This window comes from Hyperolius riggenbachi, chromosome 7, assembly GCF_040937935.1.
Source record: "Hyperolius riggenbachi isolate aHypRig1 chromosome 7, aHypRig1.pri, whole genome shotgun sequence".
NCBI classification, from domain to species: domain Eukaryota; kingdom Metazoa; phylum Chordata; class Amphibia; order Anura; family Hyperoliidae; genus Hyperolius; species Hyperolius riggenbachi.
In genome coordinates, this window is record NC_090652.1 from 218,549,653 (window position 1) to 218,567,193 (window position 17,541).

The 17,541-nt window shown below is 39.8% G+C and overlaps 1 protein-coding gene across 4 annotated transcripts in view; it reads right to left on the reverse strand.

The window, feature by feature from the left end:
- The window catches only part of ARMC8 (armadillo repeat containing 8), a 182,587-nt gene that overhangs the window by 42,744 nt on the left and 122,302 nt on the right, over nucleotides 1-17,541 (reverse strand). For all 4 annotated transcript variants that reach the window (XM_068245238.1, XM_068245236.1, XM_068245237.1 and 1 more), the window contains 3 exons: nucleotides 10,867-10,949; nucleotides 7,330-7,411; nucleotides 4,110-4,196 (listed from right to left, as the gene is read on the reverse strand). In XM_068245238.1, coding sequence (XP_068101339.1) covers nucleotides 4,110-4,196; nucleotides 7,330-7,411; nucleotides 10,867-10,949 — 252 coding nt within the window. The remainder of the gene's footprint in view (nucleotides 1-4,109; nucleotides 4,197-7,329; nucleotides 7,412-10,866; nucleotides 10,950-17,541) is intronic.

Here is a 17,541-nt window from a genome sequence, read left to right on the forward strand (position 1 = left end):
AAGAGAGTCTGAAGCGAGAATAAATCTCGCTTCAGAGCTTATATTCAGCCTGGGCATGTGTGCCCCTGCTAAAACGCTGCTATCCCGCGGCTAAACGGGGGTCCCTTATCTCCCAAATCCCCTCCGTTCTTTGCGGGGATCTCTTCCTGGTGAGGCAGGGCTAATGGCCGCAGCCCTGCCTTACACGCGTCTGTCAGCGTGTATCTCCGCCTCTCGCCCGCCCCTCTCAGTCTTCCTTCGCTGAGAGGGGCGGGGGAGAGGCGGCGTCCGTTAGCCCTGCCTCAACAGCAGCAAAATCTACGACCAAGTTGGTCGTTGATTTTGCAGGGGGGGGATTTGGCAGGTAAGGGACCCCAGTTTAGCCACAGGATAGCGGCGTTTTAGCTGGGGCACGCATGCCCCTGCTGAATATAAGCTCTGAAGCGAGATTTATTCTCACTTCAGTGTCTCTTTAAGTTAAAGCGGATCTGAGATGAAAAACTAACTATGGACAAGTAACTTGTCTATATATCTTATCTAAAGTTTAGATCTAGCTGCAAACAGCTTCGACAGTTTATGATTATTTATTCCTGTGATACAATGAGGGCAGCCATGTTCTGTTTGTCACATTACACATAGGCAAGCTGATAGCATCTGCAGCCTTCAGCTCAATCCCCTCTCCTCCTCCCCTCTGCCTCTGAAATCTCTGGCTAGTAACCTCCTCCTCATCCTCCTCCTGCCCAGACTGAGCTCCCATAAGCCCTAGATACATGAGTTTGAGAATGCCAAGGCACTCTGAAGCTGTGGGCAAAGCTTGTTTAGTTTATAGGTAATTAGAGTATTAAAACAAAACAAAAAAAGTATTTGGCTTGAGGAATGCCCTATAAACTATATGAAAGGAACACAATTATGCAATGAGTAAAGGTTTATCCACTATAAGTAGAAAGTTAGCAGTGAGCCTAATCTTTGTACTAAACGCCTTTTAGATGTCCGTGGCACAGGAATATGGGAAAACAAAATGGCCTACAGACACCTGCTGCAGGCGGAAGTAGTTTCATACTAAAATGCCTTTAGATGTCCGTGGCATATGGATGCGAAAACACAGAACACCTATAGACATGGGTAAAAGTCTATTAGCGGTATTATACCATTTCAAAAGTTATGATTGCGTCAAGCTCCTTTCCTAATGCCTCCACTCACACTAACCCTCCTACTAAAGCTACACTTTACATTAGCCTTCCTCCTAATGGTATACTCAAAATGAACCTCACTGCCACTAAAGGTGGCCATACACTTATAGATTAGCAGCAGATTTGACCATCAGATAGATTTCTGGCAGATGTCAAGTCCAATCTGACAGGAATCTATCTGATGTGTGCCACACACTAGGAACAGATTTCCAATAGATTTCAGAATGAAATCTATTGGAAATCGATCTAAATTCATTATTGGACCATTAGATCCAATGCAACCCTATGGGCCATCGATCTGCTGGCAGCAGCAGATCGACCTAGATTTTCCATCCTGCCATATCGAATTGATCGAAATCGGCCACAAATCGATCAAATGGGGAATTTGATAGAATAGATTTCTGATTGATCGATTTTATAGAATCGATCGATCGCTGAAATCGACCAGTGTATGGGCCCTTTAAAGGAAACAACCAAGCATAATAAAAATAAAAAATGCACTTACCTGGGGCTTCCTACAGCCCCTGCCTGCTGATCTGTGCCCACGCCGCAGCTTCGCTCCACGCTGGTGGTCCTGGGTCCCCTCATCGCATTCCTACTGCGCCTGCGCAAGCGGCGAGTCGCCCTGACATCATTTGGACTGTACAGCGCAGGTGCAGAACTACTGCGCCTGCGCTGTACAGTCCAGATGACGTCAGTGCGACCAGTGAACTGTACACTGGAGCGCAGAGAGCCGTCGTGGAAGCCGACCTGGCGAGGTTGGCTTCGCCACCGGAACTGCGGCAAGGGCAAAGGACAGATGCCAGGGGCTGGAAGAAGCCCCAGGAAAGTGGATTTTGTATTTTTATTATCCTTGGACCACTCCTTTAACACTAACCTCACAAGCGCTCCATCTACTACCGCTGCACCTATCATTTATCTCACTGCTGCTACACCACACTGACTTTTCACTACACTTACTATCAATCATGTGTCCCTACCATTCCTCATGCTTGCCGCTTCTTTCTTTAAAGCCATAGCTTACAGATTCGTGACAGCCATAGCGCCATCACTTGTCAAAACTAAACACCCCGCCACACTACGTAATTAACATTTCAGGCTATAGTACTGCCAAGGCGTGTCGCAAACTGCTGCACCTAAAGTAAGCTTTTTGCTACATGGTACTAACATTAACAAACCTCACAAAGACAAAGATGAAAAGAAAAGGGCCTTTTGGAAGTCTGTCTTCCTCACATACAGTGGGTTGCAAAAGTATTCGGCCCCCTTGAAGTTTTCCACATTTTGTCACATTACTGCCACAAACATGCATCAATTTTATTGGAATTCCACGTGAAAGACCAATACAAAGTGGTGCACATGTGAGAAGTGGATCGAAAATCATACATCATTCCAAACATTTTTTACAAATAAATAACTGCAAAGTGGGGTGTGCGTAATTATTTGGCCCCGAGTCAATACTTTGTAGAACCACCTTTTGCTGCAATTACAGCTGCCAGTCTTTTAGGGTATGTCTCTACCAGCTTTGCACATCTAGAGACTGAAATCATTGCCCATTCTTCTTTGCAAAACAGCTCCAGCTCAGTCAGATTAGATGGACAGCATTTGTGAACAGCAGTTTTCAGATCTTGCCACAGATTCTCGATTGGATTTAGACCTGGACTTTGACTGGGCCATTCTAACACATGGATATGTTTTGTTTTAAACCATTCCATTGTTGCCCTGGCTTTATGTTTAAGTTGTCCTGCTGGAAGGTGAACCTCCGCCCCAGTCTCCAGTCTTTTGCAGTGTCCAAGAGGTTTTCTTCCAAGTTTGCCCTGTATTTGGCTCCATCCATCTTCCAATCAACTCTGACCAGCTTCCCTGTCCCTGTTGGAGATGCACCTCCCGAGCATGATGCTGCCACCACCATATTTGACAGTGGGGATGGTGTGTTCAGAGTGATGTGCAGTGTTAGTTTTCCGCCACACATAGCGTTTTGCATTTTGGCCAAAAAGTTCCATTTTGGTCTCATCTGACCAGAGCACCTTCTTCCACATAGTTGCCGTGTCCCCCACATGGCTTGTGGCAAACTGCAAACGGGACTTCTTATGCTTTCTGTTAACTATGCCTTTCTTCTTGCCACTCTTCCATAAAGGCCAACTTTGTACAGTGCATGACTAATAGTTGTCCTATGGACAGAGTCTCCCACCTGAGCTGTAGATTTCTGCAGCTCGTCCAGAGTCACCATAGGCCTCTTGACTGCATTTCTGATCAACGTTCTCCTTGTTTGGCCTGTGAGTTTAGGTGGATGGTCTTGTCTTGGTAGGTTTACAGTTGTGCCATACTCCTTCCGTTTCTGAATGATCGCTTGAACAGTGCTCCGTGGGATGTTCAAGGCTTTGGAAATCTTTTTTGTAGCCTAAGCCTGCTTTACATTTCTCAATAACTTGATCCTTGACCTGTCTTGGACCTGTCTTGTGTGTTCTTTGGACTTCACGGTGTTGTTGCTCCCAATATTCTCTTAGACAACCTCTGAGGCCCTCACAGAGCAGCTGTATTTGTACTGACATTAGATTACACACAGGTGCACTCTATTTAGTCATTAGCACTCATCAGGCAATGTCTATAGGCAACTGACTGCACTCAGATCAAAGGGGGACGAATAATTATGCACACACCAATGTTTGGAATCATGTATGATTTTCGATCCACTTCTCACGTGTACACCAATTTGTATTGGTCTTTCACGTGGAATTCCAATAAAATTGTTTCATGTTGGTGGCAGTAATATGACAAAATGTGGAAAACTTCAAGGGGGCCGAATACTTTTGCAACCCACTGTATATAATACTGGATTCAAGCCTAAGATGTGTATAATAGTATATGCAAAACTTGCAGATGTATTGGATGGAAAGTAACCACAGAACATTATTTTGGTAGTGTAGATTCAAGTGCACTTACCTCTTTACTAGGAGAGAACTCTAGGAGAAGATTACATAATGTCGATGAAGCTACTACTAAGATATCATCTGGGGCATTCTGTAATACCTGAAAGCAAAAAATACATACATAAATACAATGTTGTTTCTAGTTTGTGTTTGTCAGTGTTGAGACATGTTTACATTTAGAAATCTTGAGGAGTACTGATTACCCAAGCACAGCTGTAAGTTACCTGAAGTAAATTGTATGTATGCGTATTGTTTAATGTTTCTATTATCCCCTTTGCCTGCATAAAGGGAGCCATCTACTGGACAAAAATAAAAATATCATGAGGGAGATTTCATTTAGTTTAATTTGGCAAAAATTGCAATGTTCTAGGAATAAAACATTCCGGCAGTCCCAACATGGGTTCTATAATCCTACACAAAATATGAAAATATGTATAACATCAACATTTGCAGAAAAGTAACAAGGCACATATCTTCAAATTTGCAGAGGTACTAGAAACATTACTGAAATGTCCAACAGTAGTCATAATAACACGAGTAAGAGGCAGTAAGCAGAACCCACTAGCCTGTAGTTCCAATGCCCATGGAGCTATGTTTCCAGCACGTGTTGAGAAACTTTCGTTTCAAAAACTATTTTAATTATTAGGTAACCAAAGTATACACATACAAAAATGCAGAAAAAAAAAGGCCGTTAGACCTCAGACATCAACTGTATAAACTTCAGAGTACAAATAATATTTCTGCATTCTTATAAAGATCAAGAACATGTAAGTACAAAAAATATAAGGCCTGATATAAGCACTTATAACTTGGATAACGGTCATCTACAGTATATAATAGTATGAATGTACAGCCAGTAGCGTAATGAAAAAGTTGATATTCAAAATTTGGAGAGAACAGAATGGGTATGGATGGAGGACATATTTTGCGCCCAGGGAAGCCATATTTTATAAAAGCTGTGGCTCTTGTCCATTAGGTTTGCCCTAATTTTTTCATTCAGCATTGTAATGTGGATACAACCAAGGACCACTGAATAAGGTAATGTTTTTTGAAGCCATTGTGACACTATATATGTTTTGGTAGCGTTTGCTATACATTGTATCAATTTGTGCTTCGCATGCGGTAGGTTATCCAGTTGGAAACCTAGTAGGCAAATGGTCGGATCCAGTCGAAGGTGCATGTTGAGAACCTTTAGATACACATTTTATTATCCATGGGTTCCATAGCTTTCGAAAGTGTGCACTATGATTGTAATAACAGCATTGATGAGTTTACGTGAAAGTGTGCACTATGATTGTAATAACAGCATTGATGAGTTTACGTGAAAGTGTGCGATTGATTTCATAAACCACTTGTGAGTAGGACAATTGTGGTGAGCTCCAATGTGCTGCTATGTGTTTTTACAGCAGTAGCAACCAACTGGATCAATTTGCGCTGCGCATATGGTCTGGCATCTGGCTTTCTGGGTCTTAAAGGATGTTGGGGGTAAACATTCCATCAATTTAAACATGAAGCTACTTCCATAGACGAGTTACTCTTGGATATGTCCACCATGAGTAAAGCATGGTACCCAAAATGTGACATCCCCTACAAAATACAGAACCTTTTGAAGGGTTAATTTTATTTACACAAGGAGAGAAAGGTTCAAACGACTGATAGTGGAAAGTTGTACACTTACGTTTTATATGTTAAATATATTTAATTTTTGACTTGTTAAACTGAAGCGTTGCTCCTTAGTCATGAGCCATGAGTAAGAAGCAAGACTAGCTCCGATACAAGTCAGCTTTACACTTTTATCTGATGGATGCATTGAATTTTCTACCATCAAATGGAACCTCTCTCTCCTTGCATAGATTACTCTGGCTGACAACTTTACAGGTCCACTCCTGACACAGTGGGATGGTTTTAGTGCTGCTGTCTCCTCTTTTCAATTCTATTTAGTCTGCATGTTACTAGGTATGTACGGGGTAGAAGCCTTATGGAGACTTCCACGTTTGTAGTCTGCATATTTTATTTAGACAAGGTTTTCAAACATTGGGACCTTTGTTCCTGTTCCCATGATGAGTATAGCTCAGTGGGATTTTAATTAGGGTGGAATACAAAGAGGGGTATATTTTCCTGCACTGGATCCAGAGCACATATATCCTTAAAATAGGATGATTGGGATTGCCAATTTGTATTTTTTTTTGTGCTAATTGGAGGATAAAGATATATCTCTGTTGTCTTGCTCTGCGTCAATGTGGTTGGGCAGGCTGTACTTTCTCTATGAAATGGTTCCAATCCGGTATGACTCCATCTAATAGACTATCCTTTAGGGTGGTAATACCCTGAACTGATCACCACATGAAGTTTAAGGTAGTAGTTCCTTCTGGGAAATATGAAATGTGTAGTATTTCTGTCCTAGCAGAGGATTGTGAATGTAGTGAAGCGTGGGATCGCACTGATTTCATGAGTTTGAGGGTAGTATATGGTAATTGATGCTTCTCCCAAAGATTCCAGATTACTAAGACTTGACCACATTAGGCTCTTTGATTATTTCATTTATCGAAAGAAGCATGACCCATGTATATTAATTATATGAGCGATTTCTATCTGATCAAGTTTTCAGTTTTTACCAATACAAGTTAATCAGGAGTGGCAAATTTTTTTGATCAATTTTTATGAAAATTAAATGGCGTGGGATAGATTGTCCGCTGGAAAGAATGGAGTAGACTTGACGCAGTGGTGGAGCAGGTAAGTATATTGCTGTGCAACTCAGCACAAGTGGTAAGAGAAGGTGGTCCTGTAGCCCCCACAGTCATAGGGGCTATAGTTACGTCCCTGAGATGTGCAATGTGGAAAATCTTCAGGATTGAGCATTAACACATTTTCAATCATTTGCATCGAAAATATGAGGCTGTAATTTTAAAACTTCAATAAACTTCAACTGTTAAAAAAAAATAAAAAATATGAGGCTGGATTTGGGCTTTAAAGTAACCTGAGACCATTATACTGGGGCAATTTATACATAGCTGGGGCTTTCTCCAACTCCATGAAGTTTGTGGGGGGGAGGGGGGGGGCAAACAGATGGAGCTGTTGCGGGTTCTAGCACCTATTATTCTAACGGGTGCAAGGTTTAGTTATAATAAAGAGGCATATGCTATATCAAACACAACCCTAGGGCACACGGAAGACAGATCAAATCATTGTATGTTTGTATTAATAGCATAAAGTTAATTACATAAATCAATTACTTTCATTAATGGTTTCCACACAGCATGATCCTGAAAACTGGTGCGGAGTTGTTGGACAGATCGAGACAGGCTGTGTAAACATCTAGAGAGAAAAGAGCAATTGGAAATCATAAACAAGTAAATCACAAGATATAAAATTGATTTATAAAATACTCAATACGCAATCACTTGAATTTAGCTAAATAAACCATATACGGTTCATGGAGGTCTCACATAACCCCACATAAGTAGATGTTAATGTGTTTTTATTAAATTTTTCATTTTAAAACCATCACCAAAAACCTCAGGCTCCTTTTACACTATATGCAATCAGTCCAAGCGCACATTTAGAGTCCATAACCAATACTGTTAGCAATTTATATATAGTCTACTTCAATTAACGTGTCCACAATGCATACATATATCTTAGGGGGAAAACAATCCACCACCAAGGCACCCTTCGGGAACACACTCACCCCTGGTGCCCCTGATGAGCAATTAGACAATTGCTAAACATGTTGGACAGACACTAGGCCAGACAAGAAATTTGCAATGTGAGGAGGAATAGCGTGGAGCAATACACCAAACACTGGAGTGATAAGCGGCACTGCCTGACCAGGAGAAAAAAAGCAGTGGCGAGCCCGTGAAAAACTCTGTTTTATTGTGTAAACGGTATCACGCTATGTATGTGAGCTGTTTTTTTGGCACATCCCTGAGTGAGACAGAAGATCTATAAGCTGTAGGACCTTGAGGCACGGTAACTATCTTGCATAAGAGCACAGTCTGACCAACTTAACGGTGGTCACACTTATACGGTGGGTGTGTTCCCCGAAGGGTGCCCTGGTGGTAGATTGTGTTTCCCCTAAGGAATATTTATGCACTGTGGACGTGTTAATTGAAGTGGACGTTATATGAAAATTACTAACAGTATTGGTTACGGACTCTAGATGTGCGCTTGGACTGTTTGCATAGAGATATTTAAGGTGTTTTCAACCTAGAAAAGCGCATTCTGCATGTAGTTCTATCCTGAATTTGTTTTAGCTAATTGACATTGTATCATAATGTCACTTCATCCATTTGCATGCACGTACAGATACAAATAGTTTTTAATGAAATTCCATGTAAGAGCGGGGTTCTTAATGTTTATGCATTAGCACTTTGTGTTCTCTGTTAGCACTATCAGTAATAGAGTGCTTTCACACTATGCACATCCTGAAAATTAGGATTGCAACGTCATGGTGATGTAAAGTTGCGACGTGACCCGAACAACCTAGCATACAATCCATAGACGTTTTGCTTGCCCATCACCCGATAACGCACTGCATGCTGTGCTTTACCACCTCGGAAATCATCGCACTGCAAAAGTAACAGTGTGAATGAAGGCCTCAATTGAAATATAATTGCATCACATTGTGATGCTAATATATTTTCTGTTGTCTTGTGGCACAACAGACTTAGTGTGAAAGGAGCCTTCAGTTTTGTATACACGCTTGAATAAAGTCATCTGAGGTGACATCAGTCAAAGGGGTGTATGGAGCTTTGAATCATGGCTTAAATGTTTTACAATTATCACTTTAATGCAATCAAAACATTTCCAGCTCTCCTATTCAATAAAATGACTGCATTTCATTGCAAACAATGGCAGTAAAGTGAATGTTCTTAATTTGTCTTTTCCATTCTTTATAAATCTAAAGTGCCAACAAATGACTGAAGCTGAAAGGTGCTGACAGGAGTACATTTAATCAATCACATTTATATTGAAGGACTGATTTCTTTTAAAATTCATACAACTGAAACGTACAAGATGTTCAATCATATCGTGGGATTTGATACACAGCTGATCAAAAGGAATAGATGACTCTTATTGTGAAATCTTCTATCACTCTTGGTTAGATTATTTTGTGAAATAAATATATAAGATGGTTGGATCTTTAGCAAAGATGGTAAATTAATGCTAATAAATTGTATTAAGGTTTTAATTATGCTAATCAAATGTCGCATGCACTTCTTGCTGATCTTGACTGGCTTGATTTTAAACTAAATTTGCATGAAATCTGGTATAAGCATCTCATTGACTATCTGTAATTTGTAGGTGTGTGACCAGCATTGCACATTTCTAGGGAGTTTTGAGGGGATAAGATCTTAACCAAAATGAAGATGCAATTAAAAAAAAAAAATCAAAGATAACTAAAGACTTGGGCAGGGGCCACACTTGAGAAAACCGGCCTGTTAGTGGCCACAAGCTGCAGAAGAAGGTTAATTCACCTGTGTCGCCACCTCTCAACCCTGTGCTGCATGCTGCTCTTCATTTTCCCAACACTTTCGCTTTCTCAGAAGTCAAGAAGATGGAAAGCAGTGTGAATCATAGTGGCAAGAGGCGGCGACATTGATGAGTTTACCTTCTATCCCGCAGCCTCAAAAAAACCTGTTTAGATGTCAGTACTACAACAAAAGGAAGGTAAGTGCTAATTGTCAGTTTACAACCGTAAAAGATGAAAAAGTACAGTTTCAAAACAGATGCAAAAAAAATCACATTACAGCTGGTTTACTGTTAGTATATGTACAGTACAACAGCTTATACTACATATACTGGGGTAGCTTGGATCTACCTTAAAGTGAACCTATAGACTAAAAATATACTCAGCAGCACTGAAAAGGCTTGGTGCTTCTTTAACAGTTTCACAGCATCAGAACTTTGTTTTTCTTACAGAAGCCTGTTCTTTTCAAACAAGTTGGGCAAGAGATTATATTACCTATCTATTTTAATTAACATAACTAATGTAACGTAATGACAGTATGTTTGTTTAGGCTGAAGTTCCTCTTTAAAAAGATGGTAAGAAAAATAATACAAGCACAGTAAAGGTAGACTTACAAAAGCCGCGCGAATATGAACGGCATGAATATAGCAACAAGTCAAAGGAAGGGGTTTTTTTTTTGTTTGTGTGCGTTTTTTTTTTTTTAAACTTGTAGTTTTTGAGAAAATGGATTAAAAAAAGAAAAAAAAAAAAAGGTTAACATGACATTTTGCTGTGGTACAATACAACTATTATAGTGATTTCTGAGTTCTGCATAAACATTTTATACATTCCAAAGCAAACCTGTAATCTAGCGTCAGGACCCTCTAGGGGACTTCAGGGTAGAGGTGGTACAAAGGGACACATAGGAGGCACAGAGGGGGCACCAAAGGAACAGAAGTTACACAGTGGGGGGCAGAGGTGGCACAGTGTTAAGACGAGCCTACAGTCCCTTTCTCGTCCGTTAACCAGGGACTACCTGTATACTGTATTATTTATCAGGCCTTATTTTAAAGCATTTTAAATACACTTAAAACACTTCATGTGTATAGAGAAAGCAGACATCTATGCACATGGAGAATCTTGTTTAATGTTTTCCCTTTATCAAAAATTATATAATTGCATCACATCACTGGATCATAGCAAACTGGTGTGCTGCATGCATGGAATACAATATTAGTTCACAACTGTCATAACAGACAGTCATTCTTGAAATAAAGAACTTGTATATAGTGGTAGGGAATATAAAACTGCAATTTCATACCTGACAGCAGCTAACCGCACCTTGACATTAGTCTCTGATAAGCCATTCACAATCCGGTCCATCATATGTTCAGCCTCTATGATCTGGAGAGAAATGTTAATGCAGCATAAATAACATCAAGGAAATGATGCCTACCTACCTTATTCTGACTATGTATTGCAAAAAATAAGACTGCATTCACATCAATGCTGTTCACTTGTCTTCGCATTAGTACAAGTGAAAACCGCATGGAGACACTGGATATATTTGGCTTCTGTTACCCCAAACATATCCTTAGCAGCAGACTTACCTATGTAGTTTATTACTTCTTTCACCAGCTATAAAATGTTTTACTGTTTAAATATCCAAAATAAGGCAACCAGGGATAAACACTTTAAACACTTAAGAGAGGATATATCAGTGACACCGTTACTTACTGCAAAACAGGAGTATTGCAAAAATATTTACTATAGTAGAGCAACCTCATTCATTCTCTAGTGCTACTGATCACACCTTATTTTTCAGCATGTTTTTGTGGGTGCCTGAACTGACCTGGGACATGATGAGATAAATGTGTATGTATGCCATTCCAGCATTTAACTAGGCTGTGTTCATTTTTTTATTTTCCTCACTAAAAGGGTTAAACATTTAGGTATGCAAATTAGGTTCTTAGTTGGAGTACATTACATAACCCTCCTGGATAACTAATTAGAGCCATAAAACTCTTGCCTGGCAGGAACAGCTTCTGAGAGCATTGAATAGATGAAAAAAAAAAAAATAACACTAGTTCATGGATTGTGGGTCTCAGATACTAAAAGACTATCATCAAGGTGAGATAATAAAACATTATTTTTTTTAGCTTTTAACCACTTTACCCCCCACGGTACGAATTTCTCCGTCCCTTCCCCCTCCCCCCTAAAAAAACCAAGGGACGAAGAAATCCGTACCTCCCACGCTACCGCCGCTGTCCGCGCTCTCGCCGCTCGTGCACGCCCCTGTCCGCTCGCCCGGAGATCAATGAACGGGAAAATCCATTCCCGTTCGTTGATCTAAGCCCCCGCAATGATCTGCTGCTATGAGAAACAGCACGATCACTGTGATTTGCCCAGCCTCGTAGTGCTTCCTGTAAGCGTCCGGAACACAAACTCACTGTGGCCATCTTGTGGCCAAATAGTAAAACTACACCCTAAAGCATTTTCATATACAAATACATTAGTTTTACACAATAAATTAACTCATTACCTTCCACACTCCCCAATTTTTTTTGTAATAATAAAAAAATACAATAAAAAAGTTACCTTAGGGACTGAACTTTTAAAATATTTTTTATGTCAAGAGGGTATAACACTGTTACTTTATAAACTACGGGCTTGTAATTAGGGATGGATGCAAAACTGAAAAAAATGCACCTTTATTTCCAAATAAAATATTGGCGCCAAACATTGTGATCGGGACACAATTTAAACGGTTTTATAAACGGGACAAATGGGCAAATACATTTCATGGGTTTTAATTACAGTAGCATGCATTATTTAAAAACTATAATGGCCGAAAACTGAAAAATAATTTCCCACATTTTTTTCCTATTTTCCTATTAAAACACATTTAGAATAAAATAATTCTTGGCATAATGTCCCACCTAAAGAAAGCCTAATTGGTGGCGAAAAAAACAAGATATAGTTCATTTCATTCCGATAAGTAATAATAAAGTTATAGACGAATGAATGGAAGGAGCGCTGAAAGGTGAAAATTGCTCTGGTGTTGAAGGGGTAAAACCCCTCAGCGGTGAAGTGGTTAAAACAGAAAATAATAATATTAAAAAAACAACCTGTGGGAGTCTAAAAAAATGTTATTTTTAAGAATAGGAGGATCGATATAATAGTTTATCTCATCAGTTTACTTCCAGTTCAGGTTTTCTTTAAGTGCCATCATTAATTAAGGACTCTGTAATGAGAGGAAAATAGAATATGCCTTATTTTCTTTTAAACAATGTCAATTGCCTGTTTGTTCTAATGGTTCTCTGCCTCAAATACATAAAGCCAAAGACACAGTATAGGGATGCAGATCAGATGCTTTACCTAAAGCCTGAATATGATAACCCTCATGCTTGTTTCAGGTGTTAGATTTGGGGACTGCTGAAGGCAGAAAGATCAGCAAGAAAGACCGGTAATTGGCATTGTTTAAAAAGAAATAAACATAGCAGCCTACATATCATTCTCCCTGCACAGTCACTTTAATGGAAGTAAAAGGTAGGTACGGAGGACGTAAGGTCACTGAAAAGCAAGCCCAAATCTATCACGAAAATTGAGCAGCTACATGTGTAGCAGCTTGGTTTAGGTTGGATTAACATCAGGTTCTGGAATACAGTTTCTTGATTAATATCGCTAAAGTTAAGTGAAAAAGCACTATATTTCAGTCAGTTTTAATAGTATATGTACAGAATTAGCAGGTTAACCACTTGCGGACCAGGCCCGTTGAATCAACGTCCAGCAGGTGGTGGTACCGTTCTGACCGGACGTTGATTCAACGTCCAGCGCTAACAAACCGCCCGACGCGATCGTGCGCACCCGGAGGGGGAGATTAAGCAGTCATATGACAGCTGGCATCTCCCCGAGTGATCAGCAGCCATCGCGTATGGCTGCTGATCACGTGGGCACTACGATCGGCGTCGGATCGTAGTGATCCACTTTGACAGCGGCGGCAGGGGGGAAAGAAGAGGATCCACTCACCTCCCTGCCGCTCCAGCGACGATCTGCGCCCCCCTCTGTTCTGGCCGGCATCTCTGCTCCGTCTGACGTCAGCGCCGGATCCCGGCTTGATGACGTCATCAAGCCGCGACCCGACCTGAGCGTCATTTGGAGCGGAGAGGCCGGCTGGAGAAGAAGGGGGCTACTGCGGCTCATCGCTGGAGCCTGGCAGGTGAGTGATGGCTGCTGCGCACAGGGGGGATACCTGGCCACACAGGGGGGAGACAGAACAGCCAGCCACAGACGGGATCCGGCCGCCCGACTCCCCAAACGCGCGCACGCCCCTCCACCGCAAAATGCCCTGGTCCTTAAGGGGGTTAGGCGGCCGGTCCCGAAGTGGTTAAGTTATATAGGTAAAAAAAAAAAAAAAGAGCAATTAAGTTTAACTGTCATAAAAAAAGGTAAACTAAACAAAAAAGACAAAAAAACCCAAAAATACATACAATCCTGCTCTGTAAAAACAATTTGATCCAGAAAAGGGCAATATGGCACACATGAATTTTAAATTAAAGGGAAAATAGTAATTCCAGACTCCATACATTAAACAAATAAAATCCATAGATTAACAAGCTACTCTTTATTATTGGAAATGCAGGTTGCAGCCTATGTTTCAAGTTGGTTTTACACCTATTTTTTGTGTTGAGGCCCCTTGTGGTAAAATAGGGCAACGTGCTGCAGGTTTCACCTGAAGGTGCAAAGGGGCCTCAGTAATGCAGCATTTTTGAAATGCTGCATCCTGTTCTGGTGGAAAAGTATTTGGCATTTTAAAGTGAGATAAAATTCAAAATTTAAAGTTGGTCTAGAACATACACAGTAAAAACAAATATGAAGCCGTATAAGACTGGTGTAATGTTATGTAAAGGCATATTTACACTTCACTGAAGCCAACTACTGAAAGCATTGCTAGTGTCAGGACAAATTACCAGATTTACTTGTACTTAAGTAATTACTAAGTCAGTAAAGGAGAGAAAGTACTTTGCTTCCATCTCTGGATACAGTAGAAACTTATCTGCATTGTTTACACAGCTTAGTACATTTTAAGTCAATTTCATAATTCTGGCATGGCAATCTTATCCATTAGCTTAGAAGTGAAGCAAAAACCTTAAATACCAACCCTTCTAGTAACTTGGAAACTAATATGTTTTTAGCTATTGGTATTATGCAGTGTTTAATGTTTTAGACTGTAGATTAAATGAGAGATGGACCCTTTCCACAGTTACAAATTAAACATCTTTATCACCTTATGGGACAATATTAAGTCCTATACAGTGTCCTCAAAGTAAAATAAATAACTAAATTTGACATACAAGATCTCCTGAGGTGTTCCAGGCGTTTAAATTAAGTTAATGGCAATACTGATCTGATTGTATTGCAAAATGTTTTCAACTCTAAGAATTTAAAAATACACTTAGATAACTTTTCCACCATGGACTTATCTACTGTTATTTCCATTCTAAATCTATATTCATATTCTAACTCCATGTACACCACTTTGGCATATATTATTTTAAATGTTTTTATTGGTATTTGCACTGCACTTTATGACTCCTAAACTATTGAAACTAAGCACTTATGTGAACGGTTATTTCTGCAATATACTGAACCCAGGTTCTACCAAGTGAGGGGATCAATCTCTGATCAGCAGACAGCAGTGTTGCAGGCACAGGCCTCGACACCTTATATTGTCCGTTGCTCTGGCTATGAAGTGGCTCTGCTCCTTAATCCTTGTGTGGGTCTCGGAGATCAACATAACTCACAAAGCGTCAAAAGCACGGGGGATGCAGTACGAGGTAGGAGATTCCTATCTCAGCCTCACGGGGAGGAGGGAGTGAGTGAAATATACCGGCAAGAGTATAAGCTGCTACACCTGTGCCCCACATTACAATGGACAGCGCTAAAGACAAGTCAGTAACTCATCTGGTGATGCGATTCTCACTTTTGCTGTAAGTCATGCACAGATTAGCTTTGACCAGCCAATTTAACTATGTTAAAATTTGCTCATTTAGCACAAATCATTACATTAACTGAAAAACACTGAATTCCCAATAGTGCCCCTTTAAAGACAAATCCTTCTTTGTTCTTTATTTTGGATTTTATAACTCACGCTGCAAATGGATCACACTAATGGAAACACTTGCCTCTGTTTCCATTAGCTTTAACTGTACCTAGCGTTTTGCAATCCGCTAGTGATTGGGATTGGATCGAAAAACTCAGGAAGTGAAAAAGGCTAGAGTGCTAATCAATAGCTTAATTTAATTGAATGAAACCACAGATCAGATCAGCTACCTGAAGTGAACTGCAGCTTAGTTGTGGCCACTAAGTGTGGTCCTCATTTAGTTTTGCAGCTGGCTCCAGGAACTTCAAAAATGCAGGACAGTGGAAGACACCAGGGAGCCACAATTTTCCACTTTTGTAGTAAATCAATAGTTTAAAAAAGTGGTAAAATTATGTTTGAGAAAACCATTTTCAGCCTTGTGTCCCACTAAAGTAAATAGTGTTCTGCATTTCCATAATGGAGAACACTACCGGTATTTGACGATCTGTTAAGTAGTGATCAGCCTATAAATAAGGAGATTACCAGTTTTTGCAGATAATTATAAGCGAAAATGGCGAACAGGGAAGATAGCTAAACTCTTATAAAAAGTAGAGTTAATTTTTGCTGATCCTCTGTTTAATAAATATGGAGACCAGCTGATCACCAGAAAAGTGCTGTTCATTCTGAAGAAATAGAATTTTTCTGGCAACAAGATGATCACCTCGATGATATAGAAGCCTCTAAAATATTTCAGTGTTGCTTATTTGTGCACATATGTACCACAGGTAAACAGACAAAAAACAGCTGCAAACTGCTTTATCAAGAAAGTACAATTAAATAATAAGGTAGATCTACTGATCAGTATTTACATGGAGCTATACACTGTTCAGGGCTCATGGTTAACTTGCCATGGTTGGCTTGCCATTTGCATGTCCTAAAACCCAGTCAAGGAAAGAAAGCCATTTCCGTGATGTATACAAATGGAACAGAGAAATAAGTGATTCTAAATACACAACTAAACTCAAAAAAGTAACATTAAGTTTTTGCATATTCACTCCAGTTCTGAAATCAGTTCCTTTTTATGTGTCTTGAAGAACTATTAAGTTCCCAAGAATAATTTGCATTAACGCTTCCTCAACTATTTTAACTGTATGTTACAGTATTTTGTCTGCATTACTTTCTACTCTCCGTTTGATGAGTAAAAGATATTGGGCCCAATCCAATTCTCTTTTTCTCCTAGGGGATTATTTTCATAACTGAACAATAAAATGCCTTTCAAGCTAACAGCAAGCAATAACATACTTAGAAAACTGTAGACTAAACTTTTTCACCTAATTTTTTTTGGTATTATTTCAGTTGCAGAGTACTAAAAAGTTATTTTAAACAGAAGATGAAAAATGATGTCCTAGCTGAAAACTTAGGAGAAAAAGTTCCCATTATAGCTGCATAGTTATATACGGTAGTTATTTGGGTTGAAAAAAAAGAGATGCCCATCAAGTTCAACCAATAAATAAAGTACAACACTAGCCTGTACCCTCACATATACCAGTTGATCCAGAGGAAGGTGAAAAACCCTTAGAAGTCAGTTGGTTCCAAAAGGGAAAAAAATCGACTCCAGATGGCAATCAGGTAAAATCCCTGGATTAACACCACCAGGATCTACCTAGTAATTATAGCCTTGGATGTCTTTCAATGCAAGTTTAGCATGTATATACAGTTGTGTTCAAAAGTATTCAACCCCCAATGTTGTAAAGGGTTTTAGGGAATTTAGTGTGCATTTGTAATTGTGTTCAGAATGAAATCTTACAAGGACTTTTTGAAGAATGAAATGCAACTAAAATGATATGCATTGTTTTTGTAATACAGTATTCACCTCCCTGGCGGTACGCAGTTTAAGTGGCTGCGTAACATTTT